Below are 19877 nucleotides of genomic sequence, written 5' to 3'. Positions count from 1 at the left end.
TAGGACACGGTGCTCCACATTGACCCAGTGTTGTGTTACTCCTTCCATTACTGCTGAGCAACTCTTGGTCTCGGGCTTGAATGACAGCAGCAGGGTGTGTGGCACCGGGCCACCGTTCCTCTAATGGCACAGAGGAGCCTGGGAAATCTGGGCCAGCTGAACCTGATTCCTGAAACCGAGCCCGGCGCTACTGATTCTGGTGTTACACACATCCCGCGGCATCCGGCACTATCAGGCCAGAATGACCTTGAATTAAAAGGTCATAAAGCAGGAAAGGTTGTGACGCAGGAAAACCATGATTCAAAGACAGGTCTGATTATTGACCTATTGAAAAGAGGATATATTCAAAATGGATTCTAAATATGTCACATGCATCATACGCAGTGAGAATTACACACAGACATTTAAAATGTTTTTTATTCAATGTGTCAGCTGTAAAGCAGCTTCGTCACAAATATCTTTTATTAACCATGGAGACATGTGATGTTGACGGAACCAGATACATGACACTGGTGGTGATGCCTGTACAATATCATACAAACACAGAGGCCAGTCTTTACAGGGACCAGAGAGGGATGACCTGCAACACCTCTTTCTCATTCATCAATCCCACACCAAGGAGAAGCACCCAGGTTCGAGCTGGAGAACTAAGAAGGTTCTGCTGATGATTTTTGTAGTTTCTTTTTTATAATTTACATCATAACTGAATCAGGAAAACCTGTAAACACACAGTGCCGGCAAGACCACACATCAAGCAGGAAACACAGCTAAATATATAGAGTCCAAAAAACATTGATTATCATTACTATTAACAATTTAAAATTTAAATCAGTAACAAAAAAACCCTCTTTATTTACATTCTGAATTATTTTTACTTGTTCACTTTGAAATAAAAACAGAACTGGTGACTTGAATGTGGAGCATCTTTATATAATAAGATTATAAGAGCTGCACCATGTAGTACAATCCACTGTGTAGAAACCAGCTCTTGAGCTCTTATTGGACTGCTTTAATGTTTACCGAGTATGTTTTGTTGGAAATATTGTACTTACCTACAAATAATTTCCCAATTTTTTTAATTAAAAGTTATTAAAATATTTCAATTCTGCATTTCAAACTTTTTCATTTAAAAAGGTTTGTTTGTGTGCTGATTAAAATGTGCTTGTGGTCATGTTGTGGTAACTGGGACTACTGTGGTCACTGGTTCCAATGTGTTACTGTATCTGGGGTGTGTCCATTGTAGTATATGCTTGTATATAAGTGTGTGTGTGTGTGTGTGTGTGTGTGTGTGTAACCCTGGCTACGGCCCGCAGGTGACACAACACTGTCTTTGGACCGATCTGAGAGAGCAGCGGCCCAGGAGCTTCAGCTTGTCACAGAAGCGTGAGGACATGGTGTTCTTCCTGCAAACTGGACCTGCGCGAGAAGGTCAGAGGTCAAATTTACTGAAATACAGAAAGTACAGCCGAGTTTATCTACAGTGAGTTTACCAAGATCTTGGTTTTCTGTCACAGAAAAAATAAATAAACTGTAATGTCATAGCAATTACTGCGTACAAACCTGTGTTGGTCTTGCATTCCTGCATGTTGCACTTCCTGAGTGTTTCTGGTTTGGAAAACTTTTCACAGAGGTTGTTTGGCATCACAGCTGAATCCTGGTCACTCACACAGTTGACCTGCCGCTGCTGCTGACCCCCACCACAACTCGCAGGACACTGAAAAGTCACACAACAAAATCTCTCAGCCCACTTCTACGACTTTTTATGATTTATTATATATAAATGTCGTCAGGGCCTAAAGGGGAAGCTCGATCAGGTGTGACTGACCTCTTCCCACTCCTCGGTCTTCCAGTGCGTGCAGGGCTTTAGGCTGCAGGTGTCCGTGTCGTTTGGTCTCAGCGTGGTGCTGCAGCGATGAGGCTCGGGACAGTACACCAGACGCTCCCTGATGCCTTCGCCACAGCTGCCGGAGCACTGAGGAAAACCACAGGATTTAAGAGATGTGTGAGCAAAAGTCAATTTCCACATTTGAAGGTGAAAAGGTCCCTTAATCATTAGACTCTTAAAGGAGCAGCAATTATTGCGGCCCTTGGTGTCACTGACGGCACAAATCCAAAGGATGTGTGTGGAATTAGTGCAATCAATATAATATATGGATTAAATATGTGTAGTGCTCTTACCTGTCCCCAGGGTGATATGCTCCAGGTCATACAGGGCTTGTGGGGACACGTCAACGAGCTGACGGGTCGGCTGGACTCCGCTTGGCAGTGGAACGGCCTGAGGGGACGTTTACTCTGAGAATCCACACACTGGACGTCCCGGTGCCTCCGTCCCACCACTGCACAGTTATCTGGGCACTGCGGGTGTAGTAACACGTTGCAATAGATGGATGACAAGAAAAAAACAACAGAGACGAACCCAGTTAATCCTCTGGGAATTTATTAGATGAATTATAAGGAGTAAAGTCCCATTAATAAGTTTAATGATTAGATTCAGGGACTGGAGGGAGGTCTAACATTACTCACTTTGCTCCAGCTGCCACTTTGCCAGGTGGCGCAGGGCTGCAGCTCACACGTACGTGCAGGCTCAGGTCTCTTCACGTTGGCACAGTCCTCATCGTTCGGAGAGCTGCACGCCACGGTTCGCCATATTGCACCGATGCCACATGTTGTTGAACACTGGGGAGGAAGTGGTGTTTTATGATTAAAATGTGGGTGACAAAATAAAGTGATACCTAAGACGGCAGGAATTTTCCTTTTCTTCTTTGAAGGACTGCACCTGTAGTTTTGCATGTTTTAGCCTAATAAAAGCAAATGTTGTAATAATTGTCTAATTAAGAAGTCATTTAATTTACCACCCACCAAGAAGCCATTCGAAATAACTTGTCACTAGAGCATGAACATTCATTCATGTGCTTTATATCACAGTGTGCAGGTGCATGCAGAGATAGTTATGAAAACCTCAGTGAATTTAGGGATGTCCAATTATTCGGATGGAATTAATTTCCCTTGTTGTTTGCTTGTTGTTTAGTTTCTGGTATCAGGGTTATGATGCAATAAAGCATCAATAATTGTCCATCTTTTCAATAATGTTTAAAGTCAATTTTGTTTTCCAATTTCACCACTTAAATGCTTTAAGGGAAGAAAAATAATGTTTAAAAAAAATGATGGTATGCCTTGTAAAATGGTTGGCATTATTGTTTCAGTGATAAAACGTGCACATGTCCTTGTATGGTGTGTGGAGAGCCTGATAATATGGTGATAAAATGTGTGTTCCCACCTCGCTCCAGTTTCCTACAACCCAGGAGATCTCCCTGCTGACCGGCTGCCGGGCCATCACGGTGCTTTGGTCACTGGGGGGGCTGCTCACCGGACCCCCCGGGCGCTGGTTCGGGTTCTTGGCGCCTTTGGACCGTGACGAGGGCTTTTTAGCACGTGAGACGGAACTGCTTTTCTTTGGTGTCACAGCAGGTTTCTTCACTTTAATTATCTTGACTGTGGGCTGGGCCGATGCAGCAGTGGTGAACAGTTTTCTTGCAGCTGTGGACGGAGCTCTCGTCGTCCGGGAGACGGTTTTCGACGGGACTGAGTGCTTCTTGTACATGGGAGTGGTGAGGGGAGCCCTGTGTGTCCAGTGGCTCCGTGGACTGGTGCGGGGGTTGGATAAGTGGCGAGTGGTCTTCACCCATGTTTCAGTGCTGGTGTGTGGGGTGGAGTAGCTGGTTGTGGTGGGTGTTCTGGTTGTGTGCACGGTGGGTGGACTTGTTTGTGAAGTGGTCGACGTGGGAGGATCTTTCAAGGATGTAGCCTTGGTAGAAACATCCAAGTCGATGATCACCTCCTCTTCAGCCGTCATATCCTCGACAACATAATCATATCCTGGAGTGTTCATCACCACGTTTGGCGTACTTCCCTCCTCTCCCTCCATGTTTTCCTTTTCCTCCCCACTTGATTTCTTCTCCATTTCCACAGAGCTGGGTTTAGAAGGAAAAACTTCCTCCTTCTTATCCCCATCGTTCCTCACTACAACACTGAACTCATAATCATCATCTTTGTAGACGATCTCAGGGGTTGTGGTTTCCGGGGTCAAAGGGGATTTAGTGGTAGGGACGACAGCAGTTGTCGTTTCTTTGGTTATTTTCTGTGTCGCAGGGACAGTGGCTGTGGCCGTGGGGCTGGTGGGAGCCCAGGTGGGGGAAGCTGGAGGCACGGCAGGGCGGCTCTTCGGTGGGTAGACGCGGCGGTATTTGGGGGGAGGCCCAGGTCGTCTACGTAGACTTGCGTTAGGGCAGCTCTGCAGGGCACACAGGGATCTGGACCGAGGTTTGGTGGAGAGGTCACAGGTCTTTGTGGGCGCGAGTGCACACGTGATTATGCGTGAGCGAACGCTTCCTCCACATGTGACTGGGCACTGCAAAGAACAAGGAACATGAGTAAAACATTGACCTACAGATAAAGGAAGGTATTAACCCCTTATTGCCTGAATTAATTTTCAATTATATAAAAGTTTTTGGCTGTCATACAGATGCTAAATTAAGTGGAGATTGTTAATTTCAATATAGCATAAACAATAGATATAAAATTAAGGTATGAGGCAAATTAGCGACATTAGGCATAATGTCGCCTAATTAACCGTAATTAAACAAATTTTCCAGTCTCTGGTATGTAGATTATTATATTGATGCTGCTTTTGCTTGAAATTGAATAACAACATATTTTTCTGTTTCTGTACAATCATTGCTGTTCCATCATCACAGTATTTCAAATACAGCTTAATACCTCAAAATAACTTTGCTGCAGAGTACCAAGAGGCTAGTGTGTATTTTCCACTCCGACCACTATATGGCGGCAGAGTACTTCCAATACCTTCATGGTATGTGTAGAATTTGCACCATCAGGCATTAGTGGGATAAAAAGACCGGGATGGGGTTTGAGCCAAATTTGCGACATTCGTCTACAAGGTAATAAGGTCTGGTTAAAACAATATAAAAACTGGAAGCACGCTCAGTAGCCCAGTCGGGATCTGCACACAATTTTCAGGCAGTTTTCGCGTAATCCTGTTTACAAACAGACAGATAAACAAGCTAACACAGATGAAAACATAACCTCCAAGGCGGAGGTAACAAAAACCAGACTCACCTCCTCCCAGTTCCCGACCGCCCAGTCCTGCCCACACGGTACGTCTCTGTTGCACTGCACCACAGGTTTGGGTTTAAGGAGATGCTTGCACTCCACAGGGTGGAGGACCCGTTCCTCTGCAGAGACCGTGCGGACGCACAGCACCGTTCGCTTTCTCATCCCATCGGATCCACAGGTGGCTGAGCACTGCTGCCAACCTCCGACCCACCACCTGAGGGAGCGGGGGGGGGGGAGGGGGAGAGGAACAGAGGGTGAAGAAGGAGACAGTGGTAACTTGGTGAGAACATGGTGAGTAGTCAACAACTTGCCTGAGGAACCCAACCAACCCAAACTTTTCATTTACCAAGTCACATTTCCAAAATAATAAATGTCTGCAAAACCTAAACAATTGTACAAGCAATAGCGTAACTACATAATGGTAGATTTCCTAAATAAAATATGCATAATGTATTGAGATGGAAAGTCAGCCTTAAATTTGAAATGTAAGTGATTTAAATATTTACTTTTACCAGTTATATTTCCCTGTTTCTCATGATAAACCCAGGGTGAGATGAAGAGAACAGAGCGTCTGTCAGTCTGACCCTCCGTGTATCATTTCCTGTTTTATTTTGACATTCACCTGTCTCATCCTATTAGCTCCTGCGCTTGCGTGTTCCCCCCACCGAATGTCCCCACCTGCATCTCATTACCCTGGTCTTCCACATAGTAAACCCTGTGTGTACAGTTATTGCACAATTTTGTTTTCCTACGACACCGTTTTTTCCTTTTGTGCTTCCGTCGCTCTCTGACCTTTGTTACTTGTGGTTTTCGACTCAGCTCTATTCCCCAGTTCATGAATTTCTGCCTGCTCCTCCCCTGCTTTGTTTGCCTTGTTCTCACGGCCTACCTGCGTCAGACCTTTTGGATTATCAGTGAGGAATTTTGAACTCTACCCTTCCTGTGAGTCTCTGTTCCCACCAGTATCCATCCAGCGTCACCCCTGGGACTAAGTAAAAGCTATAGATGAGGCAGTACAATTACTTTCGCCATCATATTCTATTGGTAGATCTACAGTAGTCAGGTAGATATCCTTGGATATTAAACTGTGTTGATTATCCAGAAATGCTTATCTGACTAAACCACAGTACACTGAGCTCAGATCAGGAGTCAAAGGGCATTGGAGAGTAAGAACCTTGCGGGACAATCCATCGTCTTGCATCTTCGGTGTCTGTCCTCAGGACGACTCTCTGGGTCACACAGAGACTCGTCCACCACGCCCATGTCCACCTCGAAGCATCGCACAGGCTGGAACTGCTCACCTGGTCAGAAATCACACGTCGGGTCAGAACTAAATCGTCACAGAAATTCACCGAATGAGAAATTGTTCTTGTCACGTGTGACACCGACCTAAGCCACAGGTGGTGCTGCAGTCCGTCCACGCCCCGTGTCTCCAACTGTAAGTGGGTTCGATGATCTCGTTTCCTGCCTCTTTGGTCTTCTTTACCGTGTACTCGTACTTTATACCCATGTTCTTCTCCTGAAACAGCAGCTAGATGGCCACATGAAATATCAATAAGAGTTTTCCTCCTCAAGAATATTTAGTTTGCATGCTCTGATTGGTTGGCAACTCTTAAAGTCTGCCCTTCTCCTCCATTCCTAATTGGCTGAAGTCCCTCTACAAAGACCCAACATATAACTTGCTGAATTTAAAAAAAGTTTCAATCTGTGGAATGTGGGCCTCTACCTGGAGCATGACTGGCTGCTTGGTGGGTCCGGGAGCGGTGAGGTTCTCCATGTTCCCGCTGCGCTCGTAGTAGAAGGTGGTCTCACCGGCCTGGTACTCGCCGTTCCACTGGATGACGAAGTTGCCGTTGAGGAAGTACTCCTCCGACGCCTCACTCCTCAGAGCCAGGAAGTTACCTGCCTCCTCCACTTCCGTTACCAGGATGTCCCGCGCCCCCTCAGGTATCACGCCCACGTCCACGTACCCTGGGAGAGTCGGGGGGGGGGGGGGGGGGAGTCAGAGTCACGGCGAGGTAATGAATGGGCCACCATGGCTGCTGCCACACTCACATCCAGGCTACCAGACAGTTTTCTCTCTGATCTTTAATAGAGGGTGGGCTCGGTCTGTGGGGGTGGTTGGCATGTGTATGTGTGTGTGAGTGTACGTGTGCAGATTCGGCGTGGGGGGCACTGTCCTGTCTCTGGCTTTTACTGTGTGTGTGTTGTGTGTGTGTGTGTGTGTGTGTGTGTGTGTGTGTGTGTGTGTGTGTGTGTGTGTGTGTGTGTGTGTGTGTGTGTGTGTGTGTGTGTGTGTGGATGGGGGGGTGCAGGATGGGGGAGGACGAAAGCCGCTGTGAGTGGGTCTCTGGCGTTTAATGATGTTTGTGGGAAGGAGTGTGTGTGTGTGTGTGTGTGTGTGTGTGTGTGTGTGTGTGTGTGTGTGTGTGTGTGTGTGTGTGTGTGTGTGTGTGTGTGTGTGTTGCAGTGTTTGTGCAAAGGAGGGGGAGGTTTGCCCTTGGTCTAAGTCTTTTGAAGTCTTACACATCTGGGCTGGTTATCTGGAGAGGATGCTGTGTCGGGCAAATACACACAGAAAGAGAGAGAGGAGAGAGAGGGGACGTTTTATTGTTTTAGAGCGTCTCTCTCTCTATTAATCTGTCTTTACGGTATGTCGATACTGAGGCTGAGTTATGCTCCGCCAAGAACAGAAAATGAGAAGTGTGTGTTTCTTGAGACAAACACAAACACGGGGCTGCAGAAAACATTGCACCAGCCGAGTGCAGCAGGACAAACAGCTGCACAGTGTGGACCGGGGGTTGCCACGACAACCAGAACAACACAACGTCGTAACGCTAATGAACCGACCTGAGATGACTTTAAGTCCTTGGACATAAATTTTGAATTCGGTGCTTATTTTTCTGACTCCGCTCTTGTCGACACATCAAAGCATTTCCCCATTAATAGGTTTCTGTTTTGTGTTACTCCAATTTTCTAATTGTGTCTCTTCTGTCCAGATCATCGCATTTGTCTCCAGCTGCTCAGATACCCTGGACTCACCGAAGCCGTCGGCCTCGTTGAAGGACTTGTAGACGGTCTCGCAGCTCGTGCCGTCGCCGAGGCAAACGCCACAGCGGTCCTCCACCGCGTTCGAGTCGATGCCACAGTCACAGCCGACGTCCTGCAGACAACACACACACCCACAAACACATAAAAACCGCGACCACAGACACATTACAGAGAAAAAAGCGTAAGATGGAGGGTTTGCACAGAACATCTCCTCCTCCCTCTCTCACTCCGCATCTGGCCCCTGCTCCGCTACAACCCCTCCAGCCTCCTCTAGTCTCTTACCCAGCCACTCTACCTTGCACACGCCGTTGACGCAGATGTTCCTGGACTTGTTGTTCATGAAGCACGTCGTCCCGTCCGTCACCGCGTCCAGCATCTTCTCCGAGAAATACTCGTTGACCGGTCGGCAGTGCAACTCGCAGGCGTTCACTGGAGAAGGTCCAGAGACGGGAGGAAAGAATATTGAACTCTGATTAATGATGAGGGCAAAGACAAGTCAAACAGTCAATAACGAGGCATTTTTAAAGCTTATTATTGTTAGATTCCGATGAAATAACATTCATTTTTTAAAATAATATATAAGTGATTGGAATAGAGGAAACACACAGCAGCTGCAGCACTGAAATGTTTTAGGCCCCACTACTACCTTTTCAGTGTACATGCTACCCCCTGCTGGGTGAGATATGCAACTGCACCTACTGAGTTTATAAAAAGAGAAGAGCAAAAAGATGTCTACTAGCATCTCTGTGTGTGTTTGTCTGTTTGTAGGAGCTTACACGGGTTGAACACGGGAATCCACTGGTAGAGCTCGTTGTTGTAGGCCACGGTGTCGAACTCACTGCACTGCATCTCTCGGAAGGTCGGTTTTCCCCTCTGGCAGGGTTTTGTGTTACACGTCCGATAGCGCTTCCTTTCTCCGGTGCAGTACTTGCCCCCAAACTCTGGTCTGCGGAAAAAACACAAAACTTTGAAATCACTCTCAACTTTTAAAAGAGAAAGCAAGAGAAAGAAGAAAGAGGTGAGATGTGCTAGAACTAGAATGTTACTTTGTAGAGCACATACTTCCACCAGGGCCCAACAGTCTCATGGAATTCTATTAAGCTGCACCAAATTTCCCCAACTTATAGATATCAGTGCCCTCAAAATTTCTCAGATTAGTTTTCATCAAGATCCATGAATTATACCCTAAGGAAGACAATGAAAATGTTGAAAAACACCCTATATCGTAATGTTCAAGAAAGAGAAAAATTCTGGATCGGTCCCCTGATCTGGATCTGTACCTAAATTTAAGGGTTCTTCTCTGACCTATAGTATACTATAGTTATTTTTTGTGTGTAATCTTGCTGACAAACAAACATCCAAACCAACCAAGTAACAAACGGACTGGGGTGAAAACATAACCTCCTATGCAGAGGTGAGGAGTTCTTACTTGGGGCTGTTACATTCCCTCTCCGCTGACTGAACCCCTGTCCCGCAGGTCCTGGAGCAGTGAGACCAGGTACTCCACTGTCCCCAGCCTCCGTTCACAGTCTCTGGGAGTTTACCCACAATCACACACTCTCCCGAGATGCACCACTGAAGAAGAAAATAGCCAAAAAGCAACGTGACACATTTAATACTCAAGACTCTGCACCAGTATCACTCTCATATCAATTATAACCTGTAAACATTTCTATCCCCAGGCTAATAAAGCCCAAACCCTTACAAGACAAAGCAACGGGCACCATTCACCTTCTCTGGTCCGCAGCGGGTTCCGTCTATAGGCGAGTCAAGTTTGGAGCGACAGGAGCCGTTCACCGAACACCAAAGAATCTGGCAAACGTTCTGAAAGAGACACACGACCCCAGAGCAGTTACAAAAAGATGATTTTCTAAACGATTTCTGACATTCCTTTGGTGCTTGTGGGTTCACGATACTCACATCAACCTCAGCGCAGAACGTAGCATTGGGGCCATACTGGAGCTGGCACTGGTGGTGCGTGGTGTAGCGGACGCCGAGGCGAGCCAGCGGCGTGGTCAGATCCCTCTTGGAAGGACGGTCGTCCAGACAGAAACCCCATCCACGACTGAGACAGACAAACAGATGTTTAGGAAGAGATGAAAAGGAGGAAGGGGCACAAGGTGGTGCGGACAGAAAGAGGAAAAAGAAAATCCACAGAATAGGCAGCAAGGAGCAGCTGAGAGAAATCTTTGATTATGATAAGAAATATATGCTAAATTATACAAACTTGCTGGTCATGTAAAAACACGCCAGTGATGAACACACACAGTCGGTTTTTAAGCTGCACCTTGCTGTATCCCGGCCCAGTTTTAAAAAGGGTGTGATGGAAAAACACCAGGAGAGATTACTTGTTAAGAGGCCTCTCTTCTAATAGCGTGCTGATTCTCAGGTCAGAGTTCAACAAACACCAGCTCTGACCTCTGACCTCCCAGGAGCTCGAGGTGAAGCAGTTGTCACAAAGGAATTCATGAATTCATCATTGACACAGTTTGCAACAGGAAATAATGAGAATAGCATTCGGGGCTTAAGCAGCTGTAAACACAATCTAATGCTGCTTTTCTGCGGTTTCAGCTTTTATTGCACTGACATGTTCGTTCTTAGTTTAGTTTTTTTAAAGCTTGGCGTGTTACAGTTTGCTGCACACGCTATTACAACATGAATTTGTTCCAACACACACACCGCACCCCTTTTCTGTTTCTGAATCATTTTCACTGCTTCCAATCACATCTGCAAAAACATAATTAAATGTTTCTATTTCCTCCAGCAGTGTTAAAGCTGGGTGACTCATGTTGTTTGTTTTGTATCAATATAAAACAAATTAACGGCTGCAGAATAATTAAATACCAGTTCAACCTTACTCGAGGAAGCGGGTGATGTATTCTTTGGAGCAGGAAGACCAAGTGAGAGGCGAGCTGTCGTACATCAGCTGTCGGGACATGATGAACGGGTGCTTGCCTGCCAGCTCGCAGTCGTTCCCCTGGCCGTCATGATGGATTCCAAAGCTGTGTTCAGACAAAACCATTATTGTACAATCATTACATAAATAAATGTGCAACACATGTAAGCAATACAGTTGTTTCCACTAATAAAATAGGTCCAAAGTACAGTTGTGCATGTATTAACATCATTTCCTGTTAGTAGAAGCACAAACTGTACAAATGCGGTGAGATGGTGTGCATAAGGAATACTTTATAAGGAATATGAGCAACTTTATAGGCCTCATAGTCAGGTGTAGAATAAAAACTGCATCTACACTGAATCTTATAAACAAGACTTTATATTTGCAACGTGGCACACAAGCTACAAAAACTCCTGTGGTCGGAAAATGAAATCAAAGAATTACGTGTTTTTTATTTGTATCACAGATAATTCAAAGCTGAAAAATAATTCTATCTGCCCATTCACTTTCACAGTTACCAAACTTCTACACAACAATCTCAGGTATCGTTTTTTTTTCATGTCCGGTCACTAGATAGAGGCAATTATTTGCATTCAGCCGTTTCACCGATGGACTCACACGCTAATGACGGGAGATTAATGACGCAACTGTATCTTCCTCTATAGTATCTGCTCATGGGAACAGGATGCTGCCTTTGTTACGTGACCCATTGTTATGAGATCATATGATGCAGGGTATTGCACTAGTTACACATCACACACACCGAACAAACACATATTTTCATTGACTTCCCTTCGTTGTGGACAGCCCAACCAAACCCTTATCCCTGACCTTAACCTTGGAAATGATGTTTTGCCTCATTAGTACCAAGCTTTGGTCGTTATGAGGTCAACTGGTCCTGACTAGAGCAGTATTTAAGCTGGATAAGGTGCTAAAAAAAAGTACACACACACACACACATACGCACACACACACACAGACCTGTGGCCCATTTCATGAGCGACGGTGAAAGCGACAGGCAGCCCCGAGTCCTCATTGATATTGCAGCTGCGGTGAGGCTGACACATCCCAGACAGATGAGACAGACCCAGGGTCTCACAGGGCTGGTTCATCCCAGCACAGATGTCTTTCCTGAGGGGACGAACACAAATTACAAATTACAATGAGTGCACACATGCCATGCTTTCAAGACGGGCGGGCATCTTTTCTCAGACGGCCTACACATGGTTGTGTGCGTGTGACTCGCCTGGTGACCAGCACGGCCACGTCATGGTGAGCCGGGTGTGTGTCGCTCTGAGGGTTGAGGTTTTTCTGCCAAGCACAGAAACTGGCCAGAGTAGTGTCTGCATGGTGAACGATCTTCAACCCTTTCTGCAGCAAACAAAACAATCAGGAAACTCATTGTGAACAATTCAGAGCATTTAAATTCTATCATTCTAGAAGAGATTGAGTTTTGACCCCTGAGGATCTTTCAGGAGAGGGGCTGGGGTCCTACGATACAGGATTTGCAATGGTTTCACTTTATTTCACTTCTCTTTGTAAGCAGGTGTGAATTACAGACCAGAACCTTTTTCCACAGCAGATATTCAGACTTGTCGTAGCAGGAAAAAGCTCAGATTTAGTTAATGATGCCTCAGTTCATTAAAATATCCCTGCGAGCCACAGGCCGTCTTCACCTGACTGGAATGCTGTCGTTTTTAATGTTTCAGTTGAATCTGTACTGTTTCCTAAGACTTGTTTAAAACAAGTTGACATATTGCAAACCAGTCTGTAATGTGATCTGAGGATTTTATGATGTAAACACGATTTTGATGTTGTGGTTCTTGTGGACTGTCCAATCGTTTCTTATTGAAGTCAGTTTGCCGCACGAAAAGCCTAATCTTCAGTGTAAAGAGCTGAATCCAACTAGAGGAGAGTCTCTCAGTTTCCTTTATATCCTTGCGGCCCTTTATTAGGAATGCTGCATAGCTGTACATGTGCCTCTTTTAATTTATAGTTTGCACTAAAAAAAACATTAAATGTTCACAAAGTCGTCTTCCAGGTGCAGCCTTACCTCTTCTCCCTGTAACAAAATGAGGCGCACCAGGATGACATGGACGGCGTTCCCAATACTGGCATCATGAAATATTCCCGCCACCTGTGAACACGTTAAGCAGTTAGTGAGAAACCAGGAATGAATGAGAGCAAATGTAAAAATAAAAAGATAGGAGTCAATTCTAACCCCTGACCATGTTCATGATGGTGAAGATGTAGGACTCGACATTATCGCTGCCGTGATACTCGAGGAGTTTGGAGTCGGCCACCACCATGGTCTCCACCCAGCGATCCCTGCTGACCGAGCGCTGCGAGCGAGACCGAGCCTGATCCTCCCCGCCCTGCTGCTCCCTCTCCCACTCCTCCCTCTCCCCCTCCACCTGGACGGAGTCACCGGGAGCATCTATAAAGCATGGACAATGGGAGGCATCACTAGGCGTACACTGGTGGCTTATCCTCACCTGACAGAGGAAAGTAAAACGCTCACTTGTGTAAAATCACAAAAACACCACTGCACATAGATACACTAATTTCGGATACACACCTTGAACTCCACATGCACCGGGTGTGTCCTTAGACTCCGGGCTGCGTTTCTTCCTGTGATTTTCTGCAGGAGCTCTGGGATAGACCACGTGGGGCTCTGGAGTCCCTGAAGGATCATCAGCAGGTTTCTGAGCAGGTTCGATAAAATATTGTCCCTCAGGCAGCGAGAAGAAGCCTCTCTGAGGACGATACAAATGACAGGGATCAATGTGCATGGAGCAGAAATGGTTAAGAATGGTGGAAAAAAACAACAAATAATTAAATCTAAAAACATGTAAAATCTACAGCGTTTCAGTAATTAGGGAAATAAAATTCTACTCAATCCCAGTCTTCAATTTGCAACTAAGATTAAAACAATTACTTCTGGTGCCAAAATCGTACCTAATTTAGCTTTAGGTCTCAGCTGCTATATCACACATTCTCAGACTGTGACCAAACTGATTTGAAGTTATATTATCTATGAGTGCAGCAACAAATCAACGATAATTGCAGTGTTCCCACTATCCCCGAACTTAAAAGCGGAAAGGGTAGAGGACATTCCCTCGTAAAAAAAAAATAAAACTGCCAAAAAAGGTCATTCCTCAGTAATTTCCATCAGGGTGGAATCCATCATTAGTCAACAGATCTGAATATGAACCTTTCTCCTTCCTTCAGGCACATTCTCCATCTGCAGTAGCAGGAGCAGCAACACAAAGACTCCTCCTAAGTATGCCCTGCGTGTTCTTACAGGTGCAGGCTACTCACTTTCCTGATTGAGGTCCTCTGGTGAACACACACACAAAGACGCAGACACATGCCCTCACACACATATACCATACATGAATACATACATGTGTACAAAACACAAAAAACAGGGTTCTGTGAATTCCAGAAACGTTCTTTTCTATTGTAAATATGCACAATATGAATATTCCACCTCCAGCTCACTGTTTGCAAGATCTCTTCATTAAGGTGATTATGTGTGTGTGTGTGTGTGTGTGTGTGTGTGTGTGTGTGTGTGTGTGTGTGTGTGTGTGTGTGTGGGTTTGTGTGTGTGTTTGTGTGTGTGTGTGGGTTTGTGCGTGGATTTTGTGTCAAACTGAGTCCAAACAAGTCCCAGACTGTTCGGGGATGAACCCCTCCCTCCCTCCCTCCCTCCCTCCCTCCCTCCTTCCCTCCCTCCTTCTCTCCCTCCTTCCCTTTACTAACTATCAAAAGAGAGAATGGGGATGTATAAATCTTTCCAGAGCCAAGCAGATGGAAAGTGGAAAGTCTGCATAAGTACAACTGAGGACAGACAAAAAAAGTCATGAGGAATGTTGGATGTTATCATATGCACAAGAAGAAATGTGCGTCTAAAGCCAACAAAAAGAATTATTAGGATATGTGTTGCACCTTATTCCTCAGAGTTATTCTCAGTGTCTGAGGAGCCAGAGGCAGATGGGAAAAATTAGGCCATGCAGTGCTTACTGTTTGGGCCAGTTGCGGTTCCAGGGGTCTACCCAACTATTCACTGGAGCTACACACTGCTCTGGTTTCTGGGTCATCCTGACAAGGTTTACATGTGTTTCTTGGAGGGGAAGAAATTCTCCAACCGCATTCATTCAGCCGTCTGCAGAGCTCTGATGGGGAGTTCACTAAGCACAAAGCTGTTTGCAGTTCCTTTTTTAAAGACTATGTTACTCCACCTGTTGCAAAGAATCTTGTAAAACAAGATAAGAGAGTGTCTGCAAACTGCAACAGAACCTTTGCAGGATACAACTGAGCTGCTGCTGTTTGTTCACGTAAAACCACCATAACATCAACAGTGCAATAGCTAAACTAAAGTATCTGGAGTTTTGTTGTCTTTGTCCAAACTCAGGATTAGATTAAATATTGAGAAAGGGCACAGACTCAGAACGTGGCCTTCAGCCAGAGGTCCCAGAGTTGTGGTGGACTCATCCACAAAACATGCAAACTGATACGGATACGTTCAGCTGGGAAAGTCTCCCACAAGCCCTGCTCAGAAAACACACGTGTTCATTGGAAAGGATTAATATCTTAACGGATAAAGTTTAGCTTTTATTCATTTGCATCATCTCACTGCAAGATGTGAAACGTATATGGGCGAAGATTTTGCCTGGATTTATTCTCCGTTCTCTCTCCTCCCTGTTGTCCCGTATAAGTCAGTCAGAGTGTTAAACCTCCAAGTGAGTCCCAGCAGAGACAAGCAGGTGGTGGAGTGCAGATCAACCAGGAAGGAATGCTGCAGAGGGGCCCATCCAAACATGCAGACCACTGCACTGCATGATCTTTATGATCTACGTACCAAATGCAGCCGCTGAGGCTCTGCTTGGATAGTGTGGTTATGGTGTTACTCGTGATCCTTAAATTACCACGTATCCTACGGATCCTGTGTAACGTCTGTGCTCGAAAAGCAAAGACGACTTGGCGGAGCACAAACCAGGAATTTGTTTCACACTCAAAAATGGGAGATTATTCTGCAGCGGGTTTTGCTCTAAATCCCAAAACTGCCTCAGACCGGTGTTCACGTTGCACTTTCTCCACCTCTCCTCCCTCTGACACCTCCTGCCCACCTCCTCCTGCATTAATCCCCCCCCCCTCTGACCTAGAGGAAGCGTGTTTGGGTGTGAGGTGCCAGAGCCAGGGGAGGTTACCATAACACAGGTCTGTGTTCTAAACACGTTGTCCATGTGGAACTGCTTTACTTTGTTTCCTGCTTCTGTGGATTGTGTGGTGCTGGCACACTGGGCTTCGAATAAAGTCTCTCCTGTTCCACAGCCAGTGTGCTCAGCAGTGATTAGTGGGACAGCAGGAGAGGTGGGGGCGGTTGGTGCTCATTATAAAATAAACATTTCTTCTTTGATAACAGTTCCTTAATAATTACTGGTTTCACTGCACTAACTTCAGTTTTTTTCCCTCGGGGGCTCATTTCTTCCACAGAGGGCAAAACATAATCATTTTTCATTTGCATAGTGAGAAGAAAGTAAGTGAGGAAAATACCAATATAATGGGTTGGAACTTGCGTGTTCTTGCTTGGTTCTGTGCCTCGGGGATTACCAAAGACTCCAGGGAGAAGCTTTCGCTTTGCTTGATTTGGAAGTTTTCCCACAGAAAGAAGAAAGGACAGTGACGGCAGCCTCCACCCAGTTCCTCTGCTCCTCACAGATCCATGTGTGTACAGTAGTCAAAGTGAAGGGTGGTGGGGACATATTGTAATGTAAATATTGTATAGCTCTGCAGAATATGTTGATTCATTGCCTGCGCTGTGCCAAGTAGAGCTGCAACAAATTAGACAACCCCTAAGCGATCAACAGAAAAACATAATTGGAATTTATCTAAGAATACCCATTAAAGTAATTTATCTAACCTATAAAATTGTCAGTTGCAGCTCCAGCTCCTTTGCCAGTTCTTCCTAACTATGTTAAGCCCATCAAATGTGACTTGCCCTTAACTCTAAAGATGACATACAATGCAACCATGTTAGCTGCAGAAAACTATAACTCAATGTAAGTAGGATTTCTAGCATATCTTCGCAGTGTGGACTCATAACAACTGGAGAAATGTGCAAGTAGCACTATTGGAACTAATCTTAAACAATAATTCACATCTGAAAAAGGGAAATCACTACTGGTTTATACTTTCCTGCCTATTTAGCCCTTATCAACATCTGTTTTATTCTGAATAAACATATGATGATCTGATGATAAGATGTTTTCATATTTGGAGGCTGAATCTCCATCTGCTTCCTACGGGTGAATGACCTCAACAGCAGCTCGCAGGGTTTTCCTCTCTACAGCTGTCGGGCTGACTTACTGTTCAGTGGTTCCTCTGTGGCTTTAGCTGCTTTAAACCGAAGAACTGCAAATCAGTGTAATGGGTCTTAGTGGTTTCCCTGGTGAGACGGAGAGAAGGGACCAACTGGAGCAGTCAGGTATATGCAGAAGGAAAAAATCCTCTAAACGCTGCAGGTTGTAGATGAGAGAACTGCACCACATTCTTCTATTGAGGATAACTGAAGAGGATGTATAGTGGGTCAGATATAAATGATAATGGTGCAAAGATCATTGTCTTCATCCTCCAGTTGTTCGAAATCAGATTTATCAAATAAGCTGCATTTAAAAGATTTGGCAGGAAGCAGCACAAACTACCATCACAGAGACGCAGGAGGCAAGACCCTGCAGGACGGGCATTCCTGCTGCAACACAATCGAACCCCAACACCGAAACATTCTTTATGACTAAAACTGAGACATCCCATCATCTCAGAGGCTCAAAGCTCCTCCTTTGCCACATCCTCTTCCTATTTGGTTGTTTCAACATATTGTGGAAAATCTAACCCATCATCAGGTAGTTTTTTTAAGTGATTATTATTCGGTGAATAAAGAACTTGAAAAGTCAGACACTCTCTTTTTTGTTCTTCTTCTCTAGAAACTTCAATATGGTACAAGTATGTTTTCATAATTTAAAATTCTTAAACATTGGGCTGCTCACTCGACTCTCTGCTGTCCAGCTGTCTTCTTTTCTTCTGTAGTTTATTACATATTTGATAAGAAACATTAAAGGCAAAGTATGGCTCCATTTCCTGTGTCTCCATCCGTCAAACCTTTGTGCTTAAAAATGTGCCAAAGTCGCTTAGTGAAGCTCAATGTCGCAGAGAACAAAGCAACACCTCCAAGAGTATAGGCGAGTATACAAAGACTTTCTGCCGAACAGACGGAGCAGTGAATGAATGAGCGAGGAGGGAAACATCTGGGGGACAGAGAAAAGAAAAGAGAAAGGGGTCTGATGGTCGGCTGAAAAGCTGCAGCAGCAGCAGCAGTCGTTCAGCAAATAGTGTCAGGAAGTCCTGAGAGGGCAAACTAACAGACAGGGCACTGTCAGATGTGAGGGTTTGCTCAACAGCCTGTGACTGCCGACAGCACATACCAGCTTCCCCACAGTGATGCCCCCTCTCTCCTTCCTGCCTGGAGCTCCTATGCTTTTCAAAGAGATGTGACCTTTAGGCAGAAAAGCTTCATGTGGAGAAAGGGGCGCTCTCCCTGTGCAGCCACGTTACACAGTGTGATTCCTTACCAGTCCTTTACAGGTGCTGATGGCAGCAGTTCCTCTCACATCAGACGTTTCCACGGTGCCGAGGAGGTGGCAGGAATTCCCCCCCGAGGGACGATGCTCAGTCCTGTTGGCGCTGCCGTTCCTCCTCTCCAGGATGTAGCCATTTGAAAGCAGGTTGTTGTTGGCAGTCAAATTGAACAATAAAGCTCGACCCCTGTAGTTGACCTTATAGTAAACCTGTTCCTCCGCTGCGAGGGATCGCAGGTCACGTCTGACTCTTCCACCCTGGAAGTGGTGAGACAGAGAGTGAGTAATGAACTCTCCATGAGCATCAGTTTTCTCTGGGTGGACGATGGATGCGTCTGATTCTGACTGGAACAAACCACCTGCAGGATATCGAGTTGGAAACAATGCAAAAAAAGTCAAACACACTTGGGATGTATGGATTAAAGGGATTTTTACCCATAGAACCTATAGTCAGGATGATATGCAACAAATCAAACAAACATTTCTAGTCATGCATTTTTATTCAGACATGCACAGAAACATGCACAGACATTTGCACACGTTCATGCACAGAAACCAGAAACATGCACAAACACATGCACAGACAGACACATGCACAGACACATGCACAAACACATGCACAGACACGTGCACAGACAGACACATGCACAGAAACATGCACAGCCACGCAGGCTCTGGTCCAGCTGCACCGCTCTGACCTTGCTCTGCAAAGAGGGAGAAGACTGTGCCAGAGTCGGGAAGCTCTTCGTGGCCGGATGCCAAAATGAAAACAAAGTGCAGCAGCAGCAGAAGAGGAACCGGGCGCTCCTGCGGACATCGCATATTTCATGTAGCCAAACTCAAAGCACTGGGAAAGGGTCCTGGACGGTGGAGCTCCAGTGGCGTGACAGGCGACCACTTGGATCCCGTTCTGCGCTGTGTCATGACACGAGCACGCTCAGAAATGTCCACTCACGAAGAGAAACACGCACCAGGGAGGACTGGGAGCCCGAGCGTGGTTTAACAGGAGAGGGAGAGAAGGCTCCGGCTGAGAGGAGGGAGGCAGGAGGAGGAGGAGGAGGAGGAGGAGGAGAGTTCTCTGGGCCAGTGGCTACTCTTCCTCAGGAGTGAGGGGGAGCAGACGCTTCATTGATTTGAATGAGCTGCTGTGTCGAGAC

General features: G+C 45.7%; 1 protein-coding gene across 1 annotated transcript; it reads right to left on the bottom strand.

Moving 5' to 3' along the window:
• Nucleotides 1-399: 399 nt before the first annotated feature.
• On the bottom strand, nucleotides 400-19542 carry adamts12 (ADAM metallopeptidase with thrombospondin type 1 motif, 12). Its single transcript, XM_061071756.1, has 24 exons — nucleotides 19419-19542; nucleotides 18715-19079; nucleotides 13662-13839; nucleotides 13312-13520; nucleotides 13137-13220; nucleotides 12330-12454; nucleotides 12065-12214; nucleotides 11043-11186; nucleotides 10105-10249; nucleotides 9916-10008; nucleotides 9614-9759; nucleotides 8961-9130; nucleotides 8480-8613; nucleotides 8176-8296; nucleotides 6860-7104; nucleotides 6523-6664; nucleotides 6308-6434; nucleotides 5137-5347; nucleotides 3278-4408; nucleotides 2524-2676; nucleotides 2179-2355; nucleotides 1826-1972; nucleotides 1561-1714; nucleotides 400-1416 (listed from the first exon to the last, which is right to left on the bottom strand). Exons 1-24 carry the CDS (start codon nucleotides 19540-19542, stop codon nucleotides 1301-1303), a joined length of 4791 nt encoding a protein of 1596 aa, XP_060927739.1. The 3' UTR covers nucleotides 400-1300.
• Nucleotides 19543-19877: the final 335 nt, after the last annotated feature.

This window comes from Limanda limanda, chromosome 5 (genome assembly GCF_963576545.1).
Source record: "Limanda limanda chromosome 5, fLimLim1.1, whole genome shotgun sequence".
NCBI classification, from domain to species: domain Eukaryota; kingdom Metazoa; phylum Chordata; class Actinopteri; order Pleuronectiformes; family Pleuronectidae; genus Limanda; species Limanda limanda.
Note: the sequence above shows the minus strand (reverse complement) of the source record. Positions and strands in the feature narration are given on the sequence as shown.

Excerpts from the sequence above, each read along its gene's own strand:
- adamts12 (XM_061071756.1), bottom strand. The coding sequence starts at position 19,542 with ATGCGATGTCCGCAGGAGCGCCCGGTTCCTCTTCTGCTGCTGCTGCAC. Across the intron at positions 13,521-13,661 it reads CGGTGCATGTGGAGTTCAAG|ATGCTCCCGGTGACTCCGTC; the intron begins GTGTGTATCCGA and ends CATGCTTTATAG. Across the intron at positions 11,187-12,064 it reads GCTCATGAAATGGGCCACAG|CTTTGGAATCCATCATGACG; the intron begins GTCTGTGTGTGT and ends GTCTGAACACAG.